At 46.3% G+C, this 12,387-nt stretch overlaps 1 protein-coding gene across 1 annotated transcript in view; it reads left to right on the top strand.

Moving 5' to 3' along the window:
- FTSJ3 (FtsJ RNA 2'-O-methyltransferase 3) overlaps positions 1-12,387 on the top strand; it is a 134,937-nt gene that overhangs the window by 67,861 nt on the left and 54,689 nt on the right. The window contains exons 10-12 of the mRNA XM_078779544.1: positions 7,437-7,523; positions 7,626-7,736; positions 8,524-8,659. Of these exons, the coding sequence (XP_078635670.1) occupies positions 7,437-7,523; positions 7,626-7,736; positions 8,524-8,659 (334 nt within the window). The remainder of the gene's footprint in view (positions 1-7,436; positions 7,524-7,625; positions 7,737-8,523; positions 8,660-12,387) is intronic.

Genomic DNA, 12,387 nt, shown 5'->3' with positions numbered 1-12,387 from the left:
ATTTAAAGGCTCTGGTGAGAAATCTGATCCTGCTAACTGTTGGCCAATTAGCCTTCTGCCCATTATAAGCAAAGTGTTTGAATCTTTGATCAAACAACAACTTATGACTCATCTGGAAACCCACAATCTCCGAACTTATGTCCAGTATGGCTTTCGACAGTCAAGGTCTTTTGGTGATGTTCTATCCATAATCACTGAACATGTGAATCGGGCTTTGGATCATCGTGGTGAAGCCAGGGTTGTTGCACTCGACATCTCGAAAGCTTTTGACAAAGTGTGGCACAAGGGCCTCATCCACAAACTAATATCATACGGTATTTCTGGAAGATTGCTCAATATAATCTCTTGATTTTCTTAAAAATCGCCAAATCTTTGTGGTACATGAGGGACAGTCGTCCCCCGTCCATAATACTAATGCTGGTGTTCCTCAGGGATCTGTGTTGGGTCCAATATTGTTCCTGCTGTACATCAATGATCTGCCTGATTGGATTATTTCTCAGTTATGCATTTATGCAGATGACTCAACATTGTATACTACCTACCCAGGAACCTCGTCTCGTCCTACCCGTGACCATGCCAGATTGCCAGTTCCAATCTCAATCAGGATCTTGAGAGCGTGATAAATTGGGGAAACGACTGGCTTGTCAACCAAAACAAACACAAAACACTTGTTGTCGATGTTTCGTTCAAGATCAACTTGTTTTCCAATCCTGTCTATGGATTCTTCACCTTTGCAGGAACTTCCTGTTATCCGTCTCGTAGGATTGGACATCAGCTGAAACCTCAGCTGAGAAAAGTACATCTCTGGTATCACTAAAAGAGCCTCCCAGAGCCTTGGCTGCTTATTTCGTGCTCAGCGATACCTTTTTCAAGCTGCTATTCTGTATCTATACAAGGCCACGATACGACCTGTTATGGAGTATCATTGCCATAATTTGGCTGGTGACCCAGCCTGTCACCTATCGGCGATACCTTTTTCAAGCTGCTATGCTCCATCTATACAAGGCTGCTATGCGACCTGTTACGGAGTATCATTGCCATATTTTGGCTGGTGACCCAGCCTGTCACCTATCGGCGATACCTTTTTCAAGCTGCTATGCTCCATCTATACAAGGCTGCTATGCGACCTGTTATGGAGTATCATTGCCATATTTTGGCTGGTGACCCAGCCTGTCACCTATCGGCGATACCTTTTTCAAGCTGCTATTCTGTATCTATACAAGGCCACGATACGACCTGTTATGGAGTATCATTGCCATATTTGGGCTGGTGACCCAGACCCAGCCTGTCACCTATCGGTGATACCTTTCTCAAGCTGCTATTCTGTATCTATACAAGGCCACGATACAACCTGTTATGGAGTATCGTTGCCGTATTTGGGCTGGTTACCCATCCTGACACCTATCGGTGATACCTTTTTCAAGCTGCTATTCTGTATCTATACAAGGCCATGATACAACCTGTTATGGAGTATCGTTGCTATATTTGGGCTGGTGACCCAGCCTGGAACCTATCGGTGAGACCTTTTTCAAGCTGCTATTCTGTATCTACACAAGGCCACTATACGACCTGTTATGAAGTATCGTTGCCATATTTGGGCTGGTGACCCAGCCTGTCACTTATCGGCGATACCTTTTTCAAGCTGATATTTTGTATCTATACAAGGCCACGATACGACCTGTTATATGGAGTATCATTGCCATATTTGGGATGGTGACCCAGCCTGTCACCTATCGGCGGTACCTTTTTCAAGCTGCTATTCTGAATCTATACAAGGCCACAATACAACTTGTTATGGAGTATCATTGCCATATTTGGGCTGGTGACCCAGCCTGTCACCTATCGGCGATACCTTTTTCAAGCTGCTATTCTGTATCTATACAAGGTCACGATACAACCTGTTATGGAGTATCAACAACAACAACAACAACAACAACATGCATTTTTTAGGCCATTTTCCCTGCTAGAGCGGGGGCTAGCCTTGCGGTCCCCATGACAATCTTCTCCATCTTGCCCTATTTTCTGCATCTCTCCTTGTTAACCCCGTTGCCCGCATTTCTTCTTCCACCATCTTTAGCCAAGTCTTTCTCGGTCTTCCCTGTCCTCTACTTCCTTCGACATTCATTTCCATCACTCTTCTCAACCAGTCACTTTCATCCTTCCTCAACACATGGCCAAACCATCTCAACCTGTTCCTCTTCAGAGTATCAATCACAGGCTCTATTCCCATCATCTTTTGCAATTCATCATTTGTCTTCCTCTCTTTCAACGATACTCCACACATCCACCGAACCATTCGCATTTCCACCCTTTCCAACCTTCGTTGCTGCTCTACGTTCATTACCCATGTCTCGCTCCCATAAGTCATAATACTTCTCACACATGCAGCATGCACCTTTCCCTTCAGCGTCAACGACACTCCCCTCCTCATCAGCACGCCACTCAGTTCCCGAAACTTCTTCCATGCACGTCTCACTCTAGCAACCGTTGCCGAGTCTGATCCACCTTCTCCATTCACCATGTCTCCAAGGTAGCAAAATGTTTTCACACATTCCAGCTTCACGCCGTCTCCAAGATCCAACTCAACATTTCCTCCATGTGCAGCTCCCTCTGTGCACACCTTACATTTGAATGTAGCTGCCACACTGGTTAATGACCCTCTCAGACCACTACATTTTTGATGAACCCACTCAGCGCACATTGTACATTGAATGGAGTTCACTCCGACACCCTTCCTGCACACAGCACACGGCCACTTCCCAGTTCTTTCCACCTCACCACATGCTTTACCGCTTGCCATCACCTTCGTCTTTCCGATATTCACCTTCAGACCTTTTGTCTCCATCCATTCCTTCCACTTGTTCATCTTTTGCTTCAGTCCATCCATACTTTCTGCAATCAACACCAGATCATCTGCATACAACAACTCCTACGGTAAACCCTCCTTTACGTTCTGAGCCAGCACCTCCGTCACAGCTACAAATAGTCGTGGACTTAGTACCGACCCCTGATGCACTCTCACCTTCACCTCAAACTCACCACTGTTCCCGTCCTTCGTCCTTACAGCTGTGCGCGCTCTTTTGGACATTGCCATCATTCTGATCAACCATTCCTCCACTCCTAACTTCCTCATTGCCCATGTCAATACTTTGCGTGGAACCCTGTCGAATGCTGTCTCCAGATCAACAAACCCAAGAAACAACATCTTCCTCTTCTCCATGTACTTCTCCTGCAACTGCCTCACAATAAAGAGCGCGTCTGTCGTTCCTCTTCCAAGCATAAATCCAAACTGCATTTCGTCGATCTTCACTTTCTTGCTTATCCTCCTCTCCAACACCCTTTCCAATACCTTCATTCCATGCTCCAATAACTTTATCGCTCGGTACGAGCCACACTCTAGAGGGTCACCTTTCCCCTTGTATAGAGGGACGAGGGTACTCAGTTCCCAAATCCACTGGAATGCGGCCTTCTACCAGATTACAGATCTCTGTCATCTTCACACCCCAACTTCTCGCTGCCTTCAACATATCTCCCACAACTACCGTCGGCCCTCCCGCTTTTCTACTCTTCATTGCTTTTATCGCTTCCTCAACTTCCTTCTCGGTTATCTTCTCTGCCGGTCCTAAAACTGGGTTACTCTCTATGTTGCCATCCCATTCATTCTCTGTATTCAACAGCATTTCTATATACCTTTTCCATCTTCCTTTAATTCCATCTGGGTCCACAACGATTTGTCCCACTTCATCATTCAAGCAACTCACCCCCATCACATCACACCTCTCTTTCGCTATCTGCTTTGCAATCCTGAATACCGCTCTCTGACCCTCTTCCAAATAAAAGTTTTCTCCGAACTTTTTCCCACATGCCTCCTGCGCCTTTGCTACCTCTTTCTTTGCAGCATTCTTGGCTGCCTTATAACTTTCATGCTCTGCTGTTTCTGCTCCCGTACCCTTCGCCTTCTGCCACTCCTTGAACTTCTTCCTCTTCTCGTCAATGGAGTATCATTGCCATTGCCATATGGAGTATCATTGCCATATTTTGGCTGGTGCCCCAGCCTGTCACCTATCTCATCTTGACAGAATCTGGTGGGTCAGGAGTTGATATCCCTAGAACCTCTCTCAGTCCACCACTCTATTGCTTCCTTGAGCCTTTTCTATCGATATTATCATAGAATGTGCTCTGAGGATGTTTCACAGGTTGTTCCACCTGTGCATATTTTGTCGCTCTATACGTTTGACATTTCTTTTCCATTCATACACTGTATCTGTCCCGAGGTGTAAGACTATGAGGTATTCTCGTTTTTTCCCCCGTACTGCATCACTTCAGTTTACCAGAATCTTGCTTTCCCCTCTAACCCCAACGTACCTCAATTTAATTCAAGAGGAATGTCAATAGATTCTGCCTTTCTGTCTCCGAGGAAGTCACCGGAGGCATTATTTTTGGGTTGTCTGTCCGTCCGTCTGCGAGTCCATCCATGATAGGTTTTCATTTCCACGATAACTTCAGAACGGCTGAAGGGATCCAAGTCAAACTTGGTATAAGTATGTATAATGACACATAGATGAACTCATTAGATTATGGGGACATGAGGTCAAAGGTCCCATGAGGTAAAAATTCTGTTACCGAGGTAACTTGTGGACAAGTGAAAGGATTTTGACCAAACTTGGTACAAGTATATATTATGATGAAAAGATGAATTGTTTAGATGTTGGTGTCAAAGGTCAAATGCCAGAGGTGTGAGGTAGAAATGTGATACTTGAGAACAGCTGAAGGGATTTAAATCAAATTTGCAAACGATGAACCAATAATTTTCACATTCCTGTGCTGTGGGAGCCTCCGAAGAGATTTCCAGGGTAGGCAAAGCTGTCTCGGGCATTCTGATTACATTTCTTCCTTTTATTTTCTCACCGAATCAGGATGAGAGAACAGTGTCAACTCTACTATTAAAACTTTTATGAAAGTAATATCAAACCAAGGTGCCCAAAAAAAGGCCAACCCCTGCTCTGTGGGGAAAAATGGCCTCGAAAGGCTGTTCCATTGTACCTGGTAAATCTCATCTCCACTGATACAATATAAAGCATTTACAATGATTGTTTGCCTTGGCTAAACAAGCTCGGTTTCATTGTAGCTGTTCCAGGTGGTCAAATTAAATCAGTCGGTGGTACGGAACAAACATTGTTAACTCTTTTGTGGTTACTACATCACAGTAAGACACAAATTGCAATCCGAGGGGGATGACGTGTCCCCCCCACCTATGGGAATGAATGGTCGTGCTTCCGTGACCTATGGGTGAGGGGCTTACGTGTTTCTTTTCCCTCCCACCTACGAAGTCATCATCCTGGGATATAAGAATGCACTGAAAGACAAGTGGCTACAACAAATCATAATTTCTATTGGGATTTGTATTTCCTGTTTATGTGCACATAGTTCAGCTTGTACAAATAAATGGTTCAACCTCGTAATTTGAATGTTTTTCTCACTTGAATGTTTTTTTTTGTTTTTTCCTTCAAAAGTGCCACCTGCAGTCGAACGCCAGGCATTGCCAGCACGTTCGACATCCTGTGTTTTTATTCCAAGTAGCACAATTCATCATTCCAATCACAAATTAATACTATCGTGTTAATATATCAAAATATAATGTTAAATCATGATTGTATTGACATATCAAACCAGCGAACCGTCATCTGTTGAATTCCGGATTTGGGAGTGAGGTCCGTGCTGATCGCATTTCAAAATCATTGTATTGAGGAATTTATGAAACCTCCTACCTACCTTATGGCACCTGTTGGGACCCCAAAGCGTTGCACAGAAGGTTATTGTCTTTCCGTTTCGCAAAATATGCAACTAATAGTTACTAAACGTGTCCCTGTCATGTGACCATATACTCCGCTCTGATTGGTGGACGTTTGTGGGGACGTACGGACAGACAAATGCTGTTCTCTGTGGCATTGCCCTGCGGGCTACGCCGTAAAACAACTTGTCGGCCCAAAACTGTCTGAGCCCGAGTCATCGGATGCAAAAAACATAGTATGGGCAGTGGGCATGAAAAATTCACTGGCGTTGGCACTCGATACGAAGAACAATCGACACAAGCAGAGAACACAAAATTGACTGCAACACAGATTAACCCAGAACGATCACTTAGCATTTTAGAAGGAGGTCATTCGGAGGACAAAGAAAAGCAACCAAGACCAGGAAACTTTGACTACGACAATGGAAGAAGTCTCAGCTACAAGTTTAGGTGGCCTTGGATCCTGTCGTGAAAGTGGAGAAGGCTACAAGTCATGTGAGGAGGTGGTCTTGGATCCTGCAGTGAAAGTGGAGAAGGCTACAAGTCATGTGAGGAGGTGGTCTTGGATCCTGCAGTGAAAGTGGAGAAGGCTACAAGTCATGTGAGGAGGTGGTCTTGGATCCTGCAGTGAAAGTGGAGAAGGCTACAAGTCATGTGAGGAGGTGGTCTTGGATCCTGCAGTGAAAGTGGAGAAGGCTACAAGTCATGTGAGGAGGTGGTCTTGGATCCTGCAGTGAAAGTGGAGAAGGCTACAAGTCATGTGAGGAGGTGGTCTTGGATCCTGCAGTGAAAGTGGAGAAGGCTACAAGTCATGTGAGGAGGTGGTCTTGGATCCTGCAGTGAAAGTGGAGAAGGCTACAAGTCATGTGAGGAGGTGGTCTTGGATCCTGCAGTGAAAGTGGAGAAGGCTACAAGTCATGTGAGGAGGTGGCCTTGGAACCTGCAGTGAAAGTGGAGAAGGCTATAAGTCATGTGAGGAGGTGGTCTTGGAACCTGCAGTGAAAGTGGAGAAGGCTACAAGTCATGTGAGGAGGTGGCTTTGGATCGTGTCGTGAAAGTGGAGAAGGCTACAAGTCATGTGAGGAGGTGGTCTTGGATCCTGCAGTGAAAGTGGAGAAGGCTACAAGTCATGTGAGGAGGTGGTCTTGGATCCTGCAGTGAAAGTGGAGAAGGCTACAAGTCATGTGAGGAGGTGGTCTTGGATCCTGCAGTGAAAGTGGAGAAGGCTACAAGTCATGTGAGGAGGTGGTCTTGGATCCTGCAGTGAAAGTGGAGAAGGCTACAAGTCATGTGAGGAGGTGGTCTTGGATCCTGCAGTGAAAGTGGAGAAGGCTATAAGTCATTTGAGGAGGTGGTCTTGGATGCTTTCAGCCTATAGTTTGGAGAGCAAGGTGAGATGCCAGACTTTATTGAATATTGGAGATATGTCCAGAGAGACGGCCCTGATCTCATCGATCAGTTATTTACCAATAGCAGGTGAGCAGGACTCCTCATGATCGACGTTGGGATGACAAGTGTTTTGTAATTTGATTGACTTTGCAATTTTGTGTTGCATTTCTTTCTTCTTGAATGCAATATTTATATAATGTTATGATGCAAACATTTATTCTTGTTGTTTACTCTTTATTTGTGTGGGATCTTGCAGGTCTTTGATGGTCTGGCGTCAAAAGCTGCGACAGTTTTTGGCAGCAACATTGAAGCGGGAAGCGGCCGTATTTGATGATCAGACGAGGTGAGCCGGTCGGTGGTGCACGATCTTGATTGTCCTGACATTCCCACACATGCCAATCTTCCTGTGAGCTGTCATTGCGCTGATGGTTTGTTTCCTTTCTAGTTCTGAACCGATTGATGAGGAGCAACAAAATCGAGAGGAGCAGGAGGAAGAGGAAGATCTTGAGAAGCAAGTAGCTGAACTGAAAGAGCAGGAAGTGTTGGAGCTGAAACGGTATGGCTGATCTGTGATTCCGTTTCCGTCTCTGCTTACCATGAAGCAGGACATCCATCGTCAGAAAGGCAGTGCTAAATTATTGCGAGGAGAGTTGGAATTTGGAAATTATTTTATGGTGGTGGTGGTGGTGGTGGTGGTGGTGGTGGTGGTGGTGGTCGTGGTCGGACTGTAAGATCGTTGGGGCCCACTGCAGAGCAGTTTCACTGACAGGATTCTTCAAAAGTAGTTTGGTGTAACTTAGCTTGGACTTGTACATACACGTCACAGTAAAACCTGTCCATTTCATTGGACGATCCTTCGTCAAAAATCACTTGTGTCGTCCATAGAATTCATCTCGGATATTTCCATGTGATTTGTTGGTGACTTCGCACCTCCCCACTCTCTCTCGGTGACTCTCATGCTTCTCTACTCCAGATGCGACTCTTATGCCTCCCTCCCCCTCCCCCTAGGTAACCCCCGCCCCTTCCCCCTCCCACTCGGTGACCCTTCCCCTCCCCTCGCCAAACCTTGCTACACTCCCCACCTCCCCTTTGACCTCGGTGACCTAACCTGCCCCTGGGCTACTCGCACGCCTCCCACCTCCCCGAGACGACTCTCGCCCCTCCCACTTGCTGACTTTTGCCTCCCCCTGCCCACCACTATCCCCCACCTCTCCCACCCCACCGGTAAGGGTTGGTGTTCGGGGGCCGACATGAATTATTGTTATTATAGACCTGTGCAACAAATGCTGTGGCTTTTTCCTACTGGCTCTGTTAAGAACACGTTGTGTACACTGCATCTGCAGGAAGAAGAAGAAGATACTGAAGGAGCGACACAAACTGAGGACAAGAATGGAGCTGAAGATGGATTTGCCTGGAAATTCTATCGATACTTCTGGTGAAACTAGTCTTTTCAAACTCACGTCCGTCACCAAGTCCAAGGTATGTTTGAGGTGAAACAAACTATCGGCTGTGACTTCAAATTATTTATTTTTAATGTGTAACTTCATATCCTCATGTGCATATGTGGGTGAAGAGACTGGAGTTTTATTTATTTTTCCCATTGAAGCAGAGTGCATCATTTATTCGGGTTCTCTGATGGAATTTTTATCTTGTCTCGGCTTGAGGAGAAGCAAGAACACAGAACTGATCATGACATAACAGAATGAAACTAAAAGGGCATTCAGTAGAGCGCATACCTCCGCCAGGCTGATTAGTTTACATTTTGTATCCCACTGATGAGCCGGATCTGGATTTGGACCTAAACCAAAATTTAATCGGCTTGTACTTGCCAGGTGGGTCGACGACAACCGTTGACTACCTGATGGTGCGTAGGCGAGATAGGGGGCACCTCCGGGACACAAAGGTGATCCCGGGGGAGGAGGCTGTTTCACAGCACCACTTGGTTGTCTGCGACATAAGGGTGAAAGGTGCGAGGAGAGCTCGGTGGGTGAAGTACCAACCAAGAATGAAGGTGTGGAGGTTGAAAGAGGTGACAGTAAGGGAGGCATTAAAAGAGAGGCTGAGTGGGGTAGAGGATGATGTGGTTGAGCTTGAAAGTAGTTGGATGTCAATGAAAGCTAGTCTGTTGGGAGCCGTTGGTGAGGTATGTGGATGGACAAAAGGACCACCGAGGCACTCGGAAACATGGTGGTGGGATGATGAAGTTGGAAAGAGGATTGACGAGAAGAGGAAGAAGTTCAAGGAGTGGCAGAAGGCGAAGGGTACGGGAGCAGAAACAGCAGAGCATGAAAGTTATAAGGCAGCCAGGAAGGCTACAAAGAAAGAGGTAGCAAAGGCGCAGGAGGCATGTAGGAAAATGTTCGGAGAACGCTTGGATTCGGAAGAGGGTCAGAGAGCAGTATTCAGGATTGCAAAGCACATAGCGAAAGAGAGGTGTGATGTGATGGGGGTGAGTTGCTTGAAGGATGAAGTGGGACAAATCGTTGTCGACCCAGATGGAATTAAAGGAAGATGGAAAAGATATATGGAAATGCTGTGGAATACAGAGAATGAATGGGATGGCAACATAGAGAGTAACCCAGTTTTAGGACCGGCAGAGAAGATAACTGAGAAGGAAGTTGAGGAATCGATAAAAGCAATGAAGAGTGGAAAAGCGGGAGGGCCGACGGGAGTTGTGGGAGATATGTTGAAGGCAGCAGGAAGTCGGGGTGTGAAGAGAATGACAGAGATCTGTAATCTGGTGGTGAAAGAAGGCCGCATTCCAGTGGATTGGGAACTGAGTACCCTCGTCCCTCTATACAAGGGGAAAGGTGACCCTCTGGAGTGTGGCTCGTACCGAGCGATAAAGTTATTGGAGCATGGAATGAAGGTATTGGAAAGGGTGTTGGAGAGGAGGATAAGGAAGAAAGTGAAGATCGACGAAATGCAGTTTGGATTTATGCCAGGAAGAGGAACGACAGATGCGCTTTGTGAGGCAGTTGCAGGAGAAGTACATGGTGAAGAGGAAGAAGTTGTTTTTTGGGTTTGTTGATCTGGAGAAAGCATTCGATGGGGTTCCACGCAAAGTATTGACATGGGCATTGAGGAAGTTAGGAGTGGAGGAATGGTTGATCAGAGTAGTGATGGCAATGTACAAAAGAGCGCGCACAGCTGTAAGGACGAAGGACGGGAACAGTGGTGAGTTTGAGGTGAAGGTGGGAGTGCATCAGGGGTCGGTACTAAGTCCACTACTATTTGTAGCTGTGATGGAGGTGCTGGCTCAGAATGTAAAGGAGGGTTTACCGTGGGAGTTGTTGTATGCAGATGATCTGGTGTTGATTGCGGAAAGTATGGATGGACTGAAGGAAAAGATGAACAAGTGGAAGGAATGTATGGAGACAAAAGGTCTGAAGGTGAATATCGGAAAGACGAAGGTGATGGCAAGTGGTAAAGCATGTGGTGAGGTGGAAAGAACTGGGAAGTGGCCGTGTGCTGTGTGCAGGAAGGGTGTCGGAGTGAACTCCATTCAATGTACAATGTGCGCTGAGTGGGTTCATCAAAAATGTAGTGGTCTGAGAGGGTCATTTACCAGTGTGGCAGCTACATTCAAATGTAAGGTGTGCACAGAGGGAGCTCCAGATGGAGGAAATGTTGAGTTGGATCTTGGAGACGGCGTGAAGCTGGAAGGTGTGAAAACATTTTGCTACCTCGGAGACATGCTGAATGGAGAAGGTGGATCAGACTCGGCAACGGTTGCTCGAGTGAGATGTGCATGGAAGAAGTTTCGGGAACTGAGTGGCGTGCTGATGAGGAGGAGAGTGTCGCTGAAGCTGAAGGGAAAGGTGTATGCTGCATGTGTGAGAAGTGTTATGATTTATGGGAGCGAGACATGGGTAATGAACGTTGAGCAGCAACGAAGGCTGGAAAGGGTGGAAATGCGAATGGTTCGATGGATGTGCGGAGTATCGTTGAGAGAGAGGAAGACAAATGATGAATTGCGAAAGATGATGGGAATATTGCCTGTGATTGATGCTGTGAAGAGGAACAGGCTGAGATGGTTTGGTCACGTGTTGAGGAAGGATGAAAGTGACTGGTTGAGAAGAGTGATGGAAATTGATGCAGAAGGAAGTAGAGGACGGGGAAGACCGCGAAAGACTTGGCTAAAGATGGTGGAAGAAGAAATGCGGGCAAGGGGGTTAACAAGGAGAGATGCAGAAAATAGGGCAAAATGGAGAAGATTGTCATGGGGACCGCAAGGCTAACCCCCGCTCTGGCAGGGAAAATGGCCTTAAAATGCATGTTGTTGTTGTTGTTGTTGTTGTTGTTGTAGTTGTTGTACTTGCCATCTAACCAACTCGTCCAAGTTTTGTTCGAATCCATCCCCAACTTTCTGAGATCGTGTAATACAGACAGACGTCAATTTATGACGTCGTAATGAAGGCACCTATGACATCATCATTAGCATATGTTATTTCCAATGGGGAGTACTTTACAATGAGCCACCTTTTATTTATTTTTTTTCCATTTAAGTTTCAGAGATATCGGGGTGAAAAGTTTTTCGGTTTTTCCAAGTTGGCACCGGCACCACATGACCTATGATGTCATAATTATCATTAACCATTTCTGCAGGATGAGGTGCTCCTATGGTGAAAATTCCGTGTTAATCGGACCAACGGTTGTGGAGGAAACGAGTTTTAAAGGGAATAAACCTGCAAAATGCCAGCAGAAGGGACATGCATACATATCTACATACATACGGACAGACAAATGCTGTTCTGCACGGCATTGCCTTACGGGCTACGTCGTAAAAAACGACAACACCAGGTACCTTTTCCAATTTATTGAAGGAAAGCGCTTACAGTTTATTAAAAGTTTTTTCCAATTTATTGAAACGTGCACAACTTTTCAAAAATGATGACGAATTACAATCCAGTGAACTCTTTTAAGTCTAAAGATGACACGGCTGAGGGTGCTGCTGAGTCATGCACTGAGGGGGAGGTAGGAGAGGGCGCAGGTGAAGTTGCTGAGTCGTGCACTGAGGGGACGCAGGATAGGGCGCAGGTGAAGTTGCTGAGTCTTGCACTGAGGGGGAGGCAGGAGAGGGTGCAGGTGAAGTTGCTGAGTCATGCACTGAGGGGGAGGCAGGAGAGGGCGCAGGTGAAGTTGCTGAGTCATGCACTGAGGGGGAGGCAGGAGAGGACGCAGGTGAAGTTGCCGAGTCATGCACT

The sequence above is a fragment of the Myxine glutinosa genome, chromosome 6, assembly GCF_964187855.1.
Source record: "Myxine glutinosa chromosome 6, kmMyxGlut1.1, whole genome shotgun sequence".
NCBI classification, from domain to species: Eukaryota; Metazoa; Chordata; class Myxini; order Myxiniformes; family Myxinidae; genus Myxine; species Myxine glutinosa.
Note: the sequence above shows the minus strand (reverse complement) of the source record. Positions and strands in the feature narration are given on the sequence as shown.